This window comes from Genypterus blacodes, unplaced genomic scaffold, assembly GCF_046128005.1.
Source record: "Genypterus blacodes isolate CSIRO-AG114 ecotype Tasmania unplaced genomic scaffold, CSIRO-AGI_Gbla_v1 ptg000059l_1, whole genome shotgun sequence".
Classification (NCBI taxonomy): Eukaryota; Metazoa; Chordata; class Actinopteri; order Ophidiiformes; family Ophidiidae; genus Genypterus; species Genypterus blacodes.
Genome location: NW_027466871.1, coordinates 195900 through 212500, shown reverse-complemented (window position 1 = coordinate 212500; position 16601 = coordinate 195900). Strand labels below are relative to the sequence as shown.

Below are 16601 nucleotides of genomic sequence, written 5' to 3'. Positions count from 1 at the left end.
CTTTGGTGGAGGTCCCAGTGGGTCTGTTCCCTCACCTGCCAATCACACATAGACGCTGAAACATGCTCTGTTCATTTTTGTTTATGTGTGTATTTGTGCATGTGTGTGTGTATACACGTACCGTACATCTGCCCGTTGATGGAACACTTGTTAAAGCTCATGATGTTCTGAGTCAGGGTTCCAGTCTTGTCACTGAAGATGTATTCCACCTAAAGGAAGCAATTACAATGTAAAATATGTGCAGCATGAAAGAAAAAGCAAAGGGAGGGATGAAATCTACGAGAAACACATGCAGGTAAACACACACACACACACACACACACACACACACACACAGGTGCTCTTGTGTGTGTGAGCCCACCTGGCCGAGCTCCTCGTTCAGCGTGGTGGTTCTGGCCTCAGCTGCTGTGTTACACTGTGAGCAGAACATCTGTTGGTCCCAGTTGATGAAGTAGCTGTGCCCCAGTCTAATCACCTCCACACTGACACACACACACACACACACACACACACACACACACACACACACACACACACACATACACACAGTCGTATGATAAGTACACACAGAACACACAGAGCTGAGAGACGACTGTGAGCTCCTCTGTTAGCACTTTGATCAGCTTGTGTGAGAGTAACTAAGCCATTAGTCACTTGCTGAATACGAATCAGCAGGTAATTAATTTCTACAAGAGCTCCAGCTGAAGGGATGTGTGTGTGTATGTGTGTGTGTGTGTGTGTGTGTGTGTGTGTGTGTGTGTGTGTGTGTGTGTGTGTGTGTGTGAAATGAGGAAATGATCAGAAGGAACAGAAACTACGTCCATTTTGACTTTAAGAACATTTCCAAATATAGGCTATGAAACGCTTCCTCTTTGTTTGAACATTCGCCCCAAGAGTCCAAACCAAAACCAGATCATGAGCTCAGGAGTCAATCCAATATTTCAAACAATTAACATCACAGTTCATCACAAACATTTAGATTCTTTGGTCTTAAAGTCATTTGAGGTCAGATTAAGTTTTGCCTCAATGCTGCTGAGTGTTGATAGAAAATTCCTTCACTCTTCATTCAAGTCTTTTTGTGCTTTATAGACAATAAATGAGGTCTCTGTAATATTATGATTTGCAATCAATAAATATGGTTTCACATTTGTCATTATAAAATACTCACATTCTGATTGGCTGGCAGTTGATATTGTGTGTCAGGACACATAAAGATACTTCCTGTCAGCAGTTTAACTCTCAGTCTAAATCACTAAATGTCACAGCTAATCACAATGACCACACTTCTGCCTCACACTCCTCTCAACTTAAGCACTCAGTTGTGTGTCTAAGTGGCCTTTGTTTACATATGATAATAACTCTTAACACAGCTATCTATAGACACATCACACACCCACCCACCCACCCACACACACACACACACACACACATATTTGCCTTGGTTTCTCCCTACCTGACGTAGAGCGAGATGGGCACCACTGTGTTGAGGATGATGACGTAAGACCAGAAGGAGAGGAAGGCTGAGAACAGGAAGTTGTCTACAGGAGGGTCCCAGGGCAGGTAGCTCTGAAACAGGGAGCCCACCTCTCTCTCCCACACTGCGTTACCCACAGCCAGGATCACACCCATACACACCAGGAAGCCAAAGATCTGACACAAAGACGGAGACACACACACTATAAGGACAAGAATACATGCAAGCGATATTAAAAGTTTTAAATTTACTAAAAAGGGGTGGACGCCTGTCAGTGAGGCCTGATGATAAATTTGGATGTAATATATTTTTACAGAAGATCTCAGTGAAACCTGATTCAAGCAACACACACACACACACACACACACACACACACACACACACACACACACACACACACAGATCCCGGCCTGAAATACTTGTGAGGCATGAAAGTGAGAGGATGATGGTGTCCTACCCAGAGGACCAGCGTGTTCATCAGACGATCGATGCTTGTGCGTTTAAACTTGGTGCGACCGCTGTTCTGCATTAGTTTGCTGTCAGGGCCTGGAACACAAACAGACATTTGTAATTTGTAAATTTATATTAAAATAATTCAGCACACACACACACACAGACACGCACATATTTTCACACACACACACACACACACACACCGACCTGCGAAGATGACCAGGCCGTAGCAGGCTTCGGTGTTACGGAGGACGCAGCCCCGCAGCAGCATGTTCTGGTTGCTTAAGGTGTATTTCTTGTCGCTCCAGTACAGAGTCCCACAGAAACGATCCAGCTTGTTGTTAGGGGGCTCACACACGACCTCGCCTTCACACAAAAAGGAATGCGGCCATTGCAAAATGATACACACGCATGCACAAACATGCAAATTATTATATATTTACTGAATGTCCAGAAAAGAGTGTGATATGCTGAATGAATGATCTGCAAGACATCACATCCTCTCTCTCTGTCTCATACACACAAACATACAGACATGCACACACAAATGCACACAAACAGCACACACACACACTTCTGTAACTCTATATGAGTCAAACTGTAGGTTGATTTGCTGCTGAAATGCATTTTGCTGCTCAGGTGAGGAGTGTGTGTGTGTGTGTGTGTGTGTGTGTGTGTGGGTGGGTGGGTACACTGTGCTGACACCAGGCTGTTGCATTGTGCGAGCCTGTGGGCGTGTGGTTGCTGGCTAAATGCTGACAGAGGACGATGGAAAATGTTTGTGTGTCTGTGGATATTCGATTGAATTTAAGACTTTTGTGCAGACCGGAAAAGACTCTCTCTCTCTCTCTCCCTCTCTCTCTTTCTCTCTTTCTCTCTCTCTCTCGCTCAGGTTATTGACTAAAGAAGAGAAACAAGAAAGAGTGAAAAACAAGACGAGTGTGTGCTCAAATCTCACCATCAAACGTGGCCAAGTTGTTAGGGTCTCCCAGTTCAGAGGTCACTGAGACAGACTGCCGCACCTTCATATTCGTCTCTCTGCAAGACAATACAGCAGTCAAGTGTTTAGATGCAGATGTTTGCTTGGGCGCTGTACTGTAAGTCGCGGGTAAGGTGCAGTGCGAATTCTGACCCGTCCAGCTCGGCTGTCTCGATGTAACAGAGCCCGTGAGGTTCGCTGCTGGACAACAGGAGGAGGTCAGCCTATAAATAGATACAGATGCTGAGGTTAGCGGGCAGCGCACGGCCCCGACGTCACACTAACTGGATTTACAGCAGCTAACAAGGCAGTGATGATACAGTGATGACATCTGCCTCTGTTCACAAAGCACAAATGAGTTATGGTGTGTATCTGTAAACATATTAGTAATTATGCAGTAGCAGGGGTTTCTTTTAATGAGGCACTGGTGGCATCCACTTAGCATGACGACAAAGAACTACAGTGATTACATGCAGATTTGCAGGATTTGGGATTTGGGACTCAGCTGCTAAATAAAGAGAATCAACACCCACATGCATACAGGGACAACCTAACAGGAACTAAACAGCTGTGTGTGTGTGTGTGTGTGTGTGTGTGTGTGTGTGTGTGTGTGTGTGTGTGTGTGTGTGTGTGTGTTGATGCAGTGTCACACTTACTGCCACAAACTGGTTATTTTCCAGTTTAATAATATCACCTACTCGAACATTCATCCACTTTTCACTCTGAAGACTGAGACAGCAAAAAGAGCAGAGAGGAGCAGAGATGGAGAACGGCGGTGAGATCAAGGTTGTAAACGTGACCTTGCACACAAAACACGGAGATACTGATGAAACACGAGCCATTGATTTTATCATCAGAAGAGTTAAAGAAGCTGCAGCACTCAGCGGTGCTCTCACTCACGAGCCACAGATGAGGACCTGAGACTGGCGGTTGTTCACTTGGTTGTCGCTCTTGTGACGAAACTGCAAGAGACAAAGATCGTTAGAAGGTTGTCAAGGTTCAGATTATAAAACAGAGCAGCTCATTTAATACAGTGTTAGCTGTTATCAGTCGTCCTTATATTTCTCTGTAATCCTATTCGGCAGCTTGCAGAGGTGTGTATGTGTGCGCGTTGTGTGTAAACATGCTCACATAGTCGTCTGTGGCATCCTTCACTGCAGTGATGCTCAGCACCAGAGCTAAAGGCACTATGGTAGTGAACCAGGACAGGGAGGAGATCTGAGGTATCAACTGCACAGAGACACAGACACACTCACTGGAACAGGGAGAGAAAGGAAGGGCACAGTTTGGAATATCTCTCTCTCTCTCTCTCTCTCTCTCTCTCTCTCTCTCTCCCTCTCTCTCCATCTCTGTTTTTCCGTCAGCTCCATTCCTCACCTGCAAGATGAGGAGGAAGAGGAAGTAGGTGTTGGCCACTTCCTGGAACTGCTCAAACAGGTTGACTGGCAGAAAGGTGATGACGTTGTACTTGGATGTCATGATGCAGTTGCTCTGAGTGAGGAGGAGGAGGAGGAGGAAGTGGGAGAACAAACATAAATCATATCTTGATTTTAACGGGTCAAGAGCGTTTCCGTTTCACATTTAGAGGAGGATGCTGGAGTCTCTTACCGCATACTGAAACTTCTCATTGTACTCTCTGTCGTTGGCTCTGACCCTCCTCTCCTCCTCTGCACACACACAAAGCACACAATGAGTCACAGAGGACCATATCGAAGGAACACACACACAGAAGCCCCCCCAAACGCTTACAGCTTCATGTGGCAATAACACGTTACAGGATGGCCAATGGCTAATTCCTGGATTCCAGTATCCTTACTACCCTCTGGAGCTTTGCAGTGGGAATGAGGGAGGCAGGAAGAAACGAGTGTCTTTGTAAATTTATTTAAAAATCAATGAGGTTGGATCGTCTGATGGAGGCTGTTTGTTATCAAGTGGAGACACAAGGACCAGACGCCATCATTTTCTTTAAAACACACACTCACTTATAGGCAGACAGATTAGCTCCTGATGCTCTTGATAGCGTCATGATGTAATGAGCAGAGGTGTCGTCTCGCTGCCTGTGTGTGTGTGTGTGTGTGTGTGTGTGTGTGTGTGTGTGTGTGTGTGTGTGTGTGTGTGTGTGTGTGTGAGAGAGATAGGTGAAGTCAGTATGACTACACGACATTGCACAGTGAATAGGTGTGAATCAGTTTACAAGAATAAAGCTAAAGCAGGGTGATCTTCTCTTTCCTCCTTCGTCTTTCTGCTGCTCTTCATCGTCTGGCTGTTTTTAGCTTGTGTGTTCATGCTGTTGCAAAGTTGTTTGGGAGTTCCCCTCCCCTGACACAAGCTTCTGGTCTGTCTCCTCTAATATTGATGAGGCTGCTTTTTACACAAAATGACTGCCCCTCTTTTGCACAGGGTTGCACTCCTACACAAACACACACACACAACTGGGCCACCTGCTTATACCGCTATGCTGTGATACACAAATATGACTTTGATACCACCAAAGATTCACAGTCTACTGCTTATTTTCACTTGTGACAATAGAAAGGGGCAATGAGCGGAAGGGACATCACACCAGAGCAACCATTCCAAAAACATATTCACACACACACACACACACACGCACACACACACACACACACACATATACATCAGATAAGACACAGCCATTGTGGTTTCCTGTGCTCGGCACACATGAAGCCCTGCATCACGCTATGCAGCTCACAGCTTTCATCCTTTTTCTTCTGTATTCATCTTCACTCACTAACACAAGCCACTTAAAAAGATTGAATACGCTTCATGTGTTCTTACATCTTATGCTGACTTGGCGTTAACAATAAACATTCTGCCTACGTGGGTGAAACAGATTCAAATATTGTTTGAAGCTCCCCCAGGTTTTGCTTTCCTGTACTGATTAGTCTTGACTTCTGCTGTTCCTTCTTGGCCGGTCGGGAGTTGGGAGGCAGAAACTCTTGAGGGGGACATGAAGAATATGCAAGAGCAGGATGAAGAGTCAGGGAGGAGCAGAGCTCTGACAGCAGGCACATTAGAGCTGTCAGATACTGACTCATTATAACATTAAACCCTTTAAGGTCAAATCAGGGCAGGAGCTATGTAGGATGCCATCCCCTCTAAACTGTTTCAGAATGGTTATTATAATAACGTCAAAATTGTCTGAGACTCCTTCATCCCTCTCCCTTCTCTTTTCTCCCTCTGGCAGTTCTCCAGTCCACCTGAAGGTCATTGTGTTGTTTTGTGGGACCAGAGAGACCTGTGTCTCCCTGCTGTCACACAGCGGCTGCCAAAGCTGCATTTACCGATGAGGAGGGCAGGAAGCTTGTGCAAAGGTAAGCACAGAAGCACCGGTTTCCCTTGAACACCAGGACTAACACTGCCAAAAAGCACGTGCATCTTTACTTAACAGCCAGCAGCCATTAAGTGCTTAATATCTCAGACGACTTCAAAGGCATTACCGCTTTGATAAGACCCGACTACACAGGAAGACTGTATAAATCTATAAAGATCCATTACTGAGGAACTTTCAGGCTCATGAAATGTTCTACCGTAAGCATAACGGTTTCACCAACAAACAGGACACAAGGATTACATCAATATTGATCTGAGTTACAATTTTACAGGCATCATACAGACAAAGACTTATTATAATCGATAACTGTAAATTGTTTTGTTTTTACTTCCCCTCCCTGCCTCTTTAATGCTCCTCTTGTTATCGCCGGACATCACACACACACAGCTGTAATGTGGTGGTGCACAGTCACAATCCTTACATGCTGAATGGAAGTCATAGTTGTAATGACAAACAAACATGAGTGAGTTGGTGCAATGGGAAACAGCGTAGTCCTGACCACGACTATTTATAAATCTGCACCAGGCTCCTGTAGAGATGTGATCATTCACTGTGGTTGATTTAATTATAGCAAAATGGAATAGTAAAACCTCCTGCCTTAATGCCCGCCCGCCCGCACACACACACACACACGCACACACACACACACACACACACACAAACCCACACACTGCATACGCACACAGAGTGATCTAATTTTGTTGGAAAATGATGGTATTGACGCAGGCAGGCTGACAGGCTGGAGGTCAAATGAAGGAGCACGTTCCAGCGATTTGTGAAAGTTAGTCGGGGATAAAGATACAGACTAAAGCGGTGCAGCTACAGCGACGACTGGCGCCTGGAAGATTGATCAGAGTCTTAGACAGCAGTGACAAGGACATCAGCCCCTCACTTACACTGCAGGAAACTCTCTCGCTCGGATGATCTCATGCTCTGTGCCTACATGTATCCCACTCAGGCAAACTATTACCATTAATGTGGAATATGGGTCCTGTCAGATTGAGTCTGGTTGAGAGGCATTATCTCTTATTTACCCTCTGACAACAAAACACCCGGAGATGAAACTGAAGTGAAAACTCAAAAGTGCAGAACTGCCATGACTGATCATGACAGCCTGAGCAGGCAGGGGGGCAGCAGCATGCAGCACAGAAAACAAATCTAACCCTGACAAACCCTGATTCCTCAGGGCAGTTACAGAGATTTGCATTTTATTCAATCTACTGTAGAGGTTTTGCAGTTGATGTTGGATGGTGATGTCAGATTTTCTTTCTTTTTTCTTGAGACGATTTCAAGTGGAGTATGACAATGATGATGATGATGTTGATGATGATGTGCAGTGGAACAGTAGAGGTCAATCACACACGCACACACGCACACACTGCATTTACATTATAAGAGATGTGGAAATGGATTGAGAAATGGAAACCCTGACACAGCTGGATGGTGATGAGGAATTTATTTTTTTTAAAACGGTTATGAGATCAATTTGTACAGTCAACCACGTCCAGAGGCGCCGCAAAAAGAAAACATAAACAATGATGTCACACAAACTGCACCTGTTCGACTCTTTTTCTGTTTGGCTCCATTCAGTCCCGGTTGTTTCTTTCGCAGCAGGGGGAAAACGACCGGAAACCACTTTTCCGGGATGTCTTTCGGTATCGTCATGTTGACCTCCCTGATCGAGTCTCCACCGGCCGCTAGATGCGCGCTGCTGAGCCGCACGTCGCCGCAACGACCGAGCTGGAGCTCCGGCCGGTCGCAACTTAACTCATCCGCGCACTATCCCCTGCCTCTCCGTTTCTCCTCTCTCTACCAACACACACGCTCTCTCTCTAACACACACGCACACACTCAAACACGTGCGCGCGCGCGCCTCGCCTCACGTTTCTGTCCTTCCCTGCAGCAGAAGGGAATTCACGCAGGTCACTGTTTAATAATTATAATAATACACTTTTTTCTGTCATTGTCGGTCAATGAAAATAAACTTTAATATTTTTTATTCTAGAAAATAAAATGTTTTGCCTCTTGATAATTTTATGATTTAGCTACAAAACCTGAAGATATTTCTCGATGCCTCAAACCAAATCCCTGTCAGAATAACTGTGAGCCATCAGTCTGACGGGCCTCAGTCACCTACATCAACATATACACGCGGTGATTTAAGCATTACGTAACCAAAGGCTGCCGCGCTTGATGGAGGTTGCCACGGCAACTCAGCCTCTGCAGGGGATCCTACAGCCCCGAGGAAACTGGGCGCCATTTTGGCTCTGAGGCGATGACGGGATGAGAGCTCGCACTGGCGCTCAGACCCAAAGTGGCGCCTGCTGCGGTCCAGTTTCTGTGTGTTCAATGGGTGCTGGTACACTGCAGTGGGCGGGGCTACAAGCGCCTGAGCACGTGCTGCCGACTCATTCGGGATACCCAAACAGACACATACATACACACTTACTGCCACCATGTTCACAAGCATTCACCTGGTGGCATTGCACCCCTGCACACAAGCTCAGTGTGCTGACTAACATCCACACGCTCACCCCTGTGACGTCACTCCTGACTACACACACCTCCCTCTACAAAGACAACGCCATCAAATCTAAATCACACTGAAGTAAGGATTCATAAACTGAGCGGTTGATGTCATTCCAGTAGACAGGAAATGGAATTGAAGAGATGAGTTCTTCATTCCTAATATGGTCAACAATAAATGTCCTGCATGGAACGTTTGTCTAAACTGGTAATTCGGTCGTGATTATGACTAAAACCAAATACAGTATGTTCTTATCATCAGCTCTGCTCCCTTTAAGTGAGCTATTCACACACACCTGAATGAAATGCAACCATGACTAATATTAGGGGCTACATCTGTAGAGTCTACATATTCACAAAGAGACCCACATGTAAACACACTTCCTCTTTCCAGAATGCGTGAGGATATTATTAGATTAGATTCACTTTCAGTTTTTCAAATCACACACACACACATCACTTTCTCCTCTGACATTCTAGATGAAATGTGGCCAAATGACAATTATGACATTATCACATCATGTTAATTATACGTGGATTCATGTATTTTCTTGACATGTTATGCTTGATGATGACTTATCTATGCAGCTGTGGTCACTGATTCCACTGTTGGAACAAGTATAAGTGTAGATGCAGGAATGTCTGCCAACAGGCTTATTTTCTAAATGAAACCCAAGACTGCATTTACACAGGCAATCGCTCTTTGCATAATTCACTCCTGTTAGTTTGACCCCTCAGATTAGAATCCATCCTCTATACACCCCTGCTGTGTTTGCTCCTGTACAGTACATTAATGTGGCCAAGTGCTATCCAATCAGTCTCTACCGCTGTCATCACCAGGTGTAAAGAGGGCTCTGAAGTGGCTCCAGAGCTTGTTCACCCAAGAGGTACTCATACCTTCCCCCCCTAGTTTCACTTTCATCAAGCCACCTGCACCATCGACATTAAACAGGAAACTGATTTGAGGTGTGTGTGTGTGTGTGTGTGGTGCCAGACGCTGACCTGGAGGAGGCCTCTTTCTGAACATCTCCACTCTGCCGTCGACCTTCTGCTAAGGCCCATGGGACTGTCTGCAGAGGGCAAAGGGAGGGAGAGGAGCACAGGTGAAGGAGGCAGGAGAGTGGAGGAGGTCAGAGGTTAGATTCTGTAGGTTTCCGTTTCATAAAAATAGGTATTGAAAGTACTACTACACAACAAATGCACTAACACACACCCACACACCCACACACCCACACACACCATCTCTGGTCTGTTAGAGCCCTAATGAGGAAATGACATTCAGAAGCGCTGCTGCATCCATCTTTGTGGCACACAATGTCTGAGGCACAGTGACTCTGACCAGGTCTGTCAGTCTCCTGCTGTGGTGGATGAGAGGGAGTAATGGGTCTCCTCTCTTCTCTCCTCTTCTCCACATTGTATAATTTATTGTCCTCTCTCTGTCTCTCCACTTTTCATTTAATGCTGACATCCTAAATATCACACACCTCACCGCTGGCTGTGTTTTTATCCTGGCTAAGTAACAGCGGAGGGAGGCAGATAGATGAGCGATGCAGAGGTGATGCGTTATGCATCTTGGCCTCTGGGCTTGTGTTACATAGTAGGAGGTAAGCTACACACAGCACTGTATGGCAGACAGACGCTAGAGGCAGCGAGGCTCCAATCAATACTCCTGAGAAAGAGCTGCTCTGTCTCTCTCCATGTGATTTGGGCTGATCGGCTTTCAGCTTTAGTTTCCAGTATCATCTTCACCCTGTCATACACTCTGTCTCCTATTGGATCCCTGCTGTCTACTCGCTGCCTCATTCTAATAAAGAATATGGAGTCACAGAGAGATAGAGCGTTTGCTTTCCATGTTCTCTTACTTCTCTTTAGTCATCCACTTGTCACTACCCTCTCTCTCTCCTGTTGTCCATTTGTCTGGGTGCTGCTCTGCATAGCCATGCAGACCTGCCGTGCCATTATCAACCAAAGCCGTCTGCAACTATGAACCAAAAGAACTAAGAACATGCAGAATATCTCATATCTCAATATCACATTATGATCCTGCAGGCAGAATTTCTTTCTTTCGTTTTGGTGGAGTGTGACCTAACTTTGAGAGGGTTTGGAGCTGCAGAAATTCAATGTGTGACTTTGACCTGCAAATTCTATTCTATCCAAATCTCAAATAACATTTCTAAAAAAAACATGAAAACAATGCCATTGATCCATGTGGCAAATCCACAGTGACACCACGCTGCTGAAGCTTCTCTGTCTGTGCTTGTATCAGCATGACATCATTGTAAAAGGAGCCAGAGGACGAGGCTGCTCTGGAGAACCGGACGACAAAATGAAAAAACCACAAAAGCAAGAAGAACCTTAAGTGAAGACATCATGTAATTGTTGTGCTGTGAAGATCAATTCATTGTTAAAGACAAATTAGATTGATAGACAGCAAAGTCCAAAAGAGGGTCAATATAACAGCTTCCTATGGTGGCTGGAGCTCAATCATTCAACTTTCACTGGGTTTATAAAAATGGGATAAAGTTTAATAAACCCCCTAAAACAAAATCCGTACTTATTGCATGTTTTCACACAGATTGCACAATGTGATGCAGCTCAACGCTCCATAACGCAAATCTACACACACACACACATCAGTATTTCCACCTGCACTGCAAACCGTTGGTTACAAAGGGGGGCAGCTCACAGCCGACACACAGCTCAGGAAATAACATACAAACCCACCCACACACACTTTCTCTCACACTCTCTCTCACAAACACACCGTACCTTTTTAAGTTCGGGTTATAAATGTGTTTGTGCTGCAGACCTCCTCGCTTCTCGTCTCGTCCGGGTCATGGTGAGGTTCTAAGGCGTCGCTGTCCTCTGCTATAAGGCCACTGAGGTGGATGGAGACACGGCGGCGAGGTGAGGTGAGGGAGGCTCGGCTCCAGCCCGAGGGGGAGAGGAGGAGATGGAGGAGGAGGGGCCGCACACCTCCTCGTCCTCCTCTCGCACCCTGCACGCCCCCCTGCTCTGCTCTACTGTACATCAGGCTGCTGGATTCACACACACAATCTCTGACACACACACACACCCACACACCCACATACTCACACTGGGAAGCGCCATTAGAAACTTGGCGGTGTTTGCATCAACACAGCTCACCGGTTTGATCACACCGACAGCTGATTAGTTTAGTGCCCCGCCCCCCTCCGCTCCGGTTTAACTCTTTGAATCCACACACACACTTACGTCTAGAAATATTAAAGATTTACCTCTTTGTCTACGCTCTCAATTTCCTCCTTACTGGCTCATAGCGCCCCCTTGCTGCCGCGCCGTGAACACCCTCTTCAACATCTGTTCAATCTTCAAGGTCGCAACATCTGCATTGCCCAACCGGCACAATAACATCGGCCCATTTGATTGACAGGGATTGTATCTGTTGTATAGTAGTATTATTGCATGTTGCCTGTTTAGAACAACATTAGGAACAGATAGACATTGAAGAATCATACAAGATAATTGATCTCATTACACAAATGTTAGAGAATGTAGTTAGAGAGATTTTGCATAATGTGTCAAATCCTCATGCGCCTAATTTATTATTTTATAATCTTGGCATTCAGTGTTTCAGTTAAACAATATATTTCTTCTAACAAAATCTGTTGCAACAAGTCCACCTGGCGGCCAACGTTGTTATTACACCAAAAAAGACCCAATAGCAATAATATAAGAACTAGTAAATGCATGAATTGAAAAATATATATCTGGGGGCTCTAATTAAAATGTTATCTTTGACTGTCATATCTGATGCCCTCACAGTAAGTGACCTTCTCCTCTCCCCTGTTAAGATTTGAAGTAATTTAATACAATCTTGACCTTTGTGAACAAGTGCCTGAGCTTCAAAAACATTATTACACTGTAATCAAGTTCATTTACAATCTACACACGAGTGTTCTCAAGAGAGCAAAGCAATATAGAACACGGATGACAAGAGTACTCAGAGCTATGATGAAGTCAGAATCAAAAAAATACTTATAACACTTATATTATATACACTATATTCACACTATGTATACTTAAAAACAGACCTATCATACAGTATTTTACTATCTTCTGATTTCTTTTAAGGACAAATCAATCAAATGATATTATATTAAAGGAATATAGTCTTAGCATTTGAACACATATGCAGTGTATGCTATACATATAATTATTGTGTGTAAGATGTGTATAGTATGTGTATGTCTTGTGCATGTGTCACAGTGGCTTCTTTCCTATTCATAATAGTTCCATCTTTGGTCCTTCAGGGCTAAAAAGCAGCCGTCTCTTTCTTCACAGTAGCACTTAATAATAATAGATGATAAGCAGCCTTTAATTCCGCCTCGGTGGGCTGCTTGCCGCTGATGGTGAAGGGGAGGAAGATGTCTGTGGGGAGGTCTGGGTCAGGCAGCTGCCAGTGGATGAAGACCAAATACATCAAAGTGCCTGAAAGAGCTCCTAGCATCGGAGCCACCAGAGGGACCCAGAACCAGTAGTTATAACACCTGGAGAGCAAAGATGCACATAACAGTGCAAGATGATGAGACTTGCTCTAGTGGGCTTGACTTGAGCCTGACTTGGACTTGCCACAAAGGGCTTAAAAAGCCTCTGGATGAGATACATACGTGAAAACCTCTGTGCCCCAGCCTGCGGTCAAGGTGAGGAGACGTGGCCCCAGGTCTCGGGCTGGATTTATAGCAGCGCCACAGTTAGCTGACATGGACATGGAGATCCCCAAGACGATCACTGCCACTATAGCAGGGATCAGCTCAGTGGGGGCCGGGGTGTTCCTCTTTTCATCCAAACACAGGATGCACAACATCAGCAAGCCAGTGCCCATGACCTAAAGCAACAGATAGAAATATGATATGGTGTTCAAAGGGTTCACAAAAGAAGGCCCCCATGTTTGTTTGTACCCTGTATACTCACTGACCTGATCAAGGAAACTTCTGCCAAGAGTAATGTACTCAGAGGGATATGTGGCAAATATAGACGCAGTTTCATTTGGGCCATACACGGTCAACACTCCACCACTAAACTCCATTATGGCATCTGAGCCAGAAACAAAGGCAATGACATGAGAAATGTATAAAGATGCAAATGTATGAATCCATATTCATGAGTACATGCAGCAGTGGGACCAAGATCCAAATCAGGTCTCGAGTCAAGACTGCAGCTGAGACTTTATCCTGTAAATCAGTGACTTAGTCCCATCCCTGCTTATAGTTAAACATGTCAAATACCAGAGAGACACACCATAATAGATCAGGTACACAAGGCCTGACGCCACATATGCCCCCAGCATCTGGGACAGCGAGTAGGGCAGCAGCCTTCCCCAGGACACCCGACCCAGAGAACAGAAACTCAGAGTCACGGCCGGGTTCAGATGGGCTCCTACGGCACAAAGGGGGGAGGGATGAAGAGCCAAAGACAGATGAGGTAATGAAATATCAGACCATTTGCAGGACGGTTACGCAGTTATGCATTACGCAGTGAATGACTGAATAACTCACATGGTGAAAGATTTGATTCTCCAGTTTGCTGTTATGATTATCTTTCAGGAATGAGAGCTGAGAGTGGACCACATTTTATATGAATGTTTTAGCCTATTTCTATTTTTAACAAATCACATAGTGGTTCACATAACTGCCTACAATTTTAAAAAGCATATCATCATGTTTTAGAGTGATGAATGAGTTCCTGTCTTCCAGTCAGTGTCTGTGATATGCAACCCACCCCAGTGATCATCCTTCATGCTTGTTGTTATTCAAGCGCTTCCTGGAAATTCAATTTGGATGTCAGAACTCCCATAAACACTCGAGCACAGACCAATACTCGCATGTTTTTAACTCACTGACATAATGGGAAATACAGTGATCGGGCCCTTTTGCAGTGATTACCTGTGATGCCCTTGGTGAGGTACATGGCTGCCATGACGCCCACAGAGAAGGCCATGTTGACTGACAGAAACTGGCCTTTGGTCTCTCTGCTGGTCTTTACCTGTGCTGCTGCAGCGCAACCAAACAGCTTCATGCCAATTTGGAGGGACAAAGAGAGAGAAAGGAGGGATGAGCAGAATTATTGTAAACTACAGAAAGTTACAGGACACAGTTCAAGGCACAATCACAGAAGCACAGATACACAAAGGGCAATGGTCACTTCACGCACAATGTGGCACGTGTGTCCACATGAACATCTCGCAACCTTTTACTCTCTTTCTTCTTCTGAACTTGATGAATAATTGATTTGATCGAACAATTCATTAATTACAAACTGAAGTCATTAAAACGTCATCGAAATAATAACAAACTTAGACTTTGTAATGACAATGTGCCATTCTTATCTAGATGTCCCTTTTCAACAGATATCATTCACAGATCGCTGATGACCTTCCAAACACACACGTACGATACAAACAGACCTGATAACTAACAAACCTTCAGCAAGGCCTGTTGTGGAAGTTTTTTGGGCTATAAATAACAAAATGACATCATCATTATTACATTTGCATTGTCAGATAAACATTGTATTTAAAACTGATAAATCTCGTATGCACGTGGCCTTGGAAAAGAGCGTCTGCCAAATGAGTAAATGTAAATAAATAAAGGTTAATACCACATCCATTAACATTACCTGACCTGAGTTAAGGTTCTAAGGTTCCATCTGCTTCCAGACCTGCTTAGAGAAACAAGGCTTTGAGCTACAGCCACTCCATCTCTTTGAACTATTCCAATTTAAAAAAGCAGATTTAAAAATGTGTCTTTATGGATATCCACTTAATGTTAACACATGTTAATAATATCATTTGTCATTTCCAGCTGGATCATAATCATGTATGTAATCGTCCATTTAACATTTTATTAAATGTCTGCACGGTGTATTATTTCACAGCTGCATACTGGCTGTAAACTATGGTATATAAGATAACATGGTCTCCAGGATATGATTATTTATTTTACATTTTGCACAGACATTTCAGAGAGATTGTTAAATCCAGTTTTAATATTTTTAGTGGATGGGGGGGAAAAAATGAAAAAAATAAGATATACATGATGTTGTTTGGTTAAATGTTAGGCAAAAACATAAATGTAGGGTATTAGATTAAACATATAGATAAAGATAGATAAAGCACTTATTTACTGACAGGCTTCATGACGCCCCTTGATGTTGCCACAAGTCAGAATCTGAGTAATTAATTTGCAGAAACCTCAAATTCAAACTTAATCCACATTTCACTTACCAGCAGGACAAAGGTTCCCAAAAACTCAGCCATACACTCTCGTACCAGGGGACTCTTCACCCTCAGGATCCTCAGCGTCAACATCTTCGGATGGCTGGGGTTGAATAAAATCCCTCTTCCCATCAAACAGTCAATTAGTCGACCTGAGTGTCTGTCTGTCTTTACTGTCAGACAGACGGGCTGCTAAACAGGTTGTCTGTCTGCCCAGGGGCTGGTGTGAAGCTTTTAGTGAAAGCAGTGATAAGGGCAAATAAAATTTGCTATCATATCAACCTAAGCAACTTGTGTGCTGTTTCCTTCCTGTTCTCCTACTTGTCCGCCTTCTGTTTCTGTACAGCTGGACAAACACTATTACTCATATATTGGGTTGGTCATGGGTTAGGACTGGCTAATACAGAGAGTGCAATCTTCCTCCTTAGCGGTCGCTTATATGAACAGAGATCATAAACGGTCAAATTCCACGTTGACAGAACACGCTACGATGTGTAGACAGTAGTAACCTGCACACCCTCTGTGTTTCAAGAAACCAATAGACGCGCCTTTGTTGTCA

At 44.4% G+C, this 16601-nt stretch overlaps 2 protein-coding genes across 5 annotated transcripts in view; both read right to left on the bottom strand.

Moving 5' to 3' along the window:
• The window catches only part of atp8b2 (ATPase phospholipid transporting 8B2), a 19976-nt gene extending 8014 nt beyond the window's left edge, over positions 1 to 11962 (bottom strand). The window contains exons 1-15 of one of the 4 annotated variants that reach the window (XM_076153919.1): positions 11557 to 11962; positions 9790 to 9857; positions 4515 to 4573; positions 4284 to 4397; positions 4038 to 4136; positions 3807 to 3868; positions 3563 to 3635; positions 3060 to 3130; positions 2886 to 2965; positions 2135 to 2293; positions 1932 to 2020; positions 1454 to 1650; positions 362 to 482; positions 122 to 209; positions 1 to 35 (exon numbers count right to left, since the gene is read on the bottom strand). In XM_076153919.1, coding sequence (XP_076010034.1) covers positions 1 to 35; positions 122 to 209; positions 362 to 482; positions 1454 to 1650; positions 1932 to 2020; positions 2135 to 2293; positions 2886 to 2965; positions 3060 to 3130; positions 3563 to 3635; positions 3807 to 3868; positions 4038 to 4136; positions 4284 to 4397; positions 4515 to 4573; positions 9790 to 9814 — 1272 coding nt within the window. In that variant the 5' untranslated portion in view covers positions 9815 to 9857; positions 11557 to 11962. Of the gene's footprint in view, positions 36 to 121; positions 210 to 361; positions 483 to 1453; positions 1651 to 1931; positions 2021 to 2134; positions 2294 to 2885; positions 2966 to 3059; positions 3131 to 3562; positions 3636 to 3806; positions 3869 to 4037; positions 4162 to 4283; positions 4398 to 4514; positions 4574 to 7817; positions 8709 to 9789; positions 9858 to 11556 lie in introns of those variants that run through there. The other 3 variants (XM_076153920.1, XM_076153922.1, XM_076153921.1) reach the window with 3 other exon arrangements.
• Positions 11963 to 12334: 372 nt separating this feature from the next.
• aqp10a (aquaporin 10a) lies at positions 12335 to 15003 on the bottom strand. Its single transcript, XM_076153924.1, has 5 exons — positions 14712 to 15003; positions 14068 to 14205; positions 13745 to 13863; positions 13437 to 13654; positions 12335 to 13316 (listed from the first exon to the last, which is right to left on the bottom strand). The coding sequence occupies exons 1-5, from the start codon at positions 14842 to 14844 to the stop codon at positions 13082 to 13084; spliced, it is 843 nt and encodes a 280-aa protein (XP_076010039.1). The 5' UTR covers positions 14845 to 15003; the 3' UTR covers positions 12335 to 13081.
• Between the last annotated feature and the right edge of the window lie 1598 nt (positions 15004 to 16601).

Bases quoted from the DNA above. Each gene is read 5' to 3' on its own strand.
- aqp10a (XM_076153924.1), bottom strand. From the start codon at position 14,844: ATGAAGCTGTTTGGTTGCGCTGCAGCAGCACAGGTAAAGACCAGCAGA. The intron at 13,655-13,744 runs GTCAGTGAGTAT...CTGTTGCTTTAG, and splicing joins GCAGAAGTTTCCTTGATCAG to GTCATGGGCACTGGCTTGCT. The intron at 13,317-13,436 runs GTATGTATCTCA...TTTGCTCTCCAG, and splicing joins TGGGGCACAGAGGTTTTCAC to GTGTTATAACTACTGGTTCT.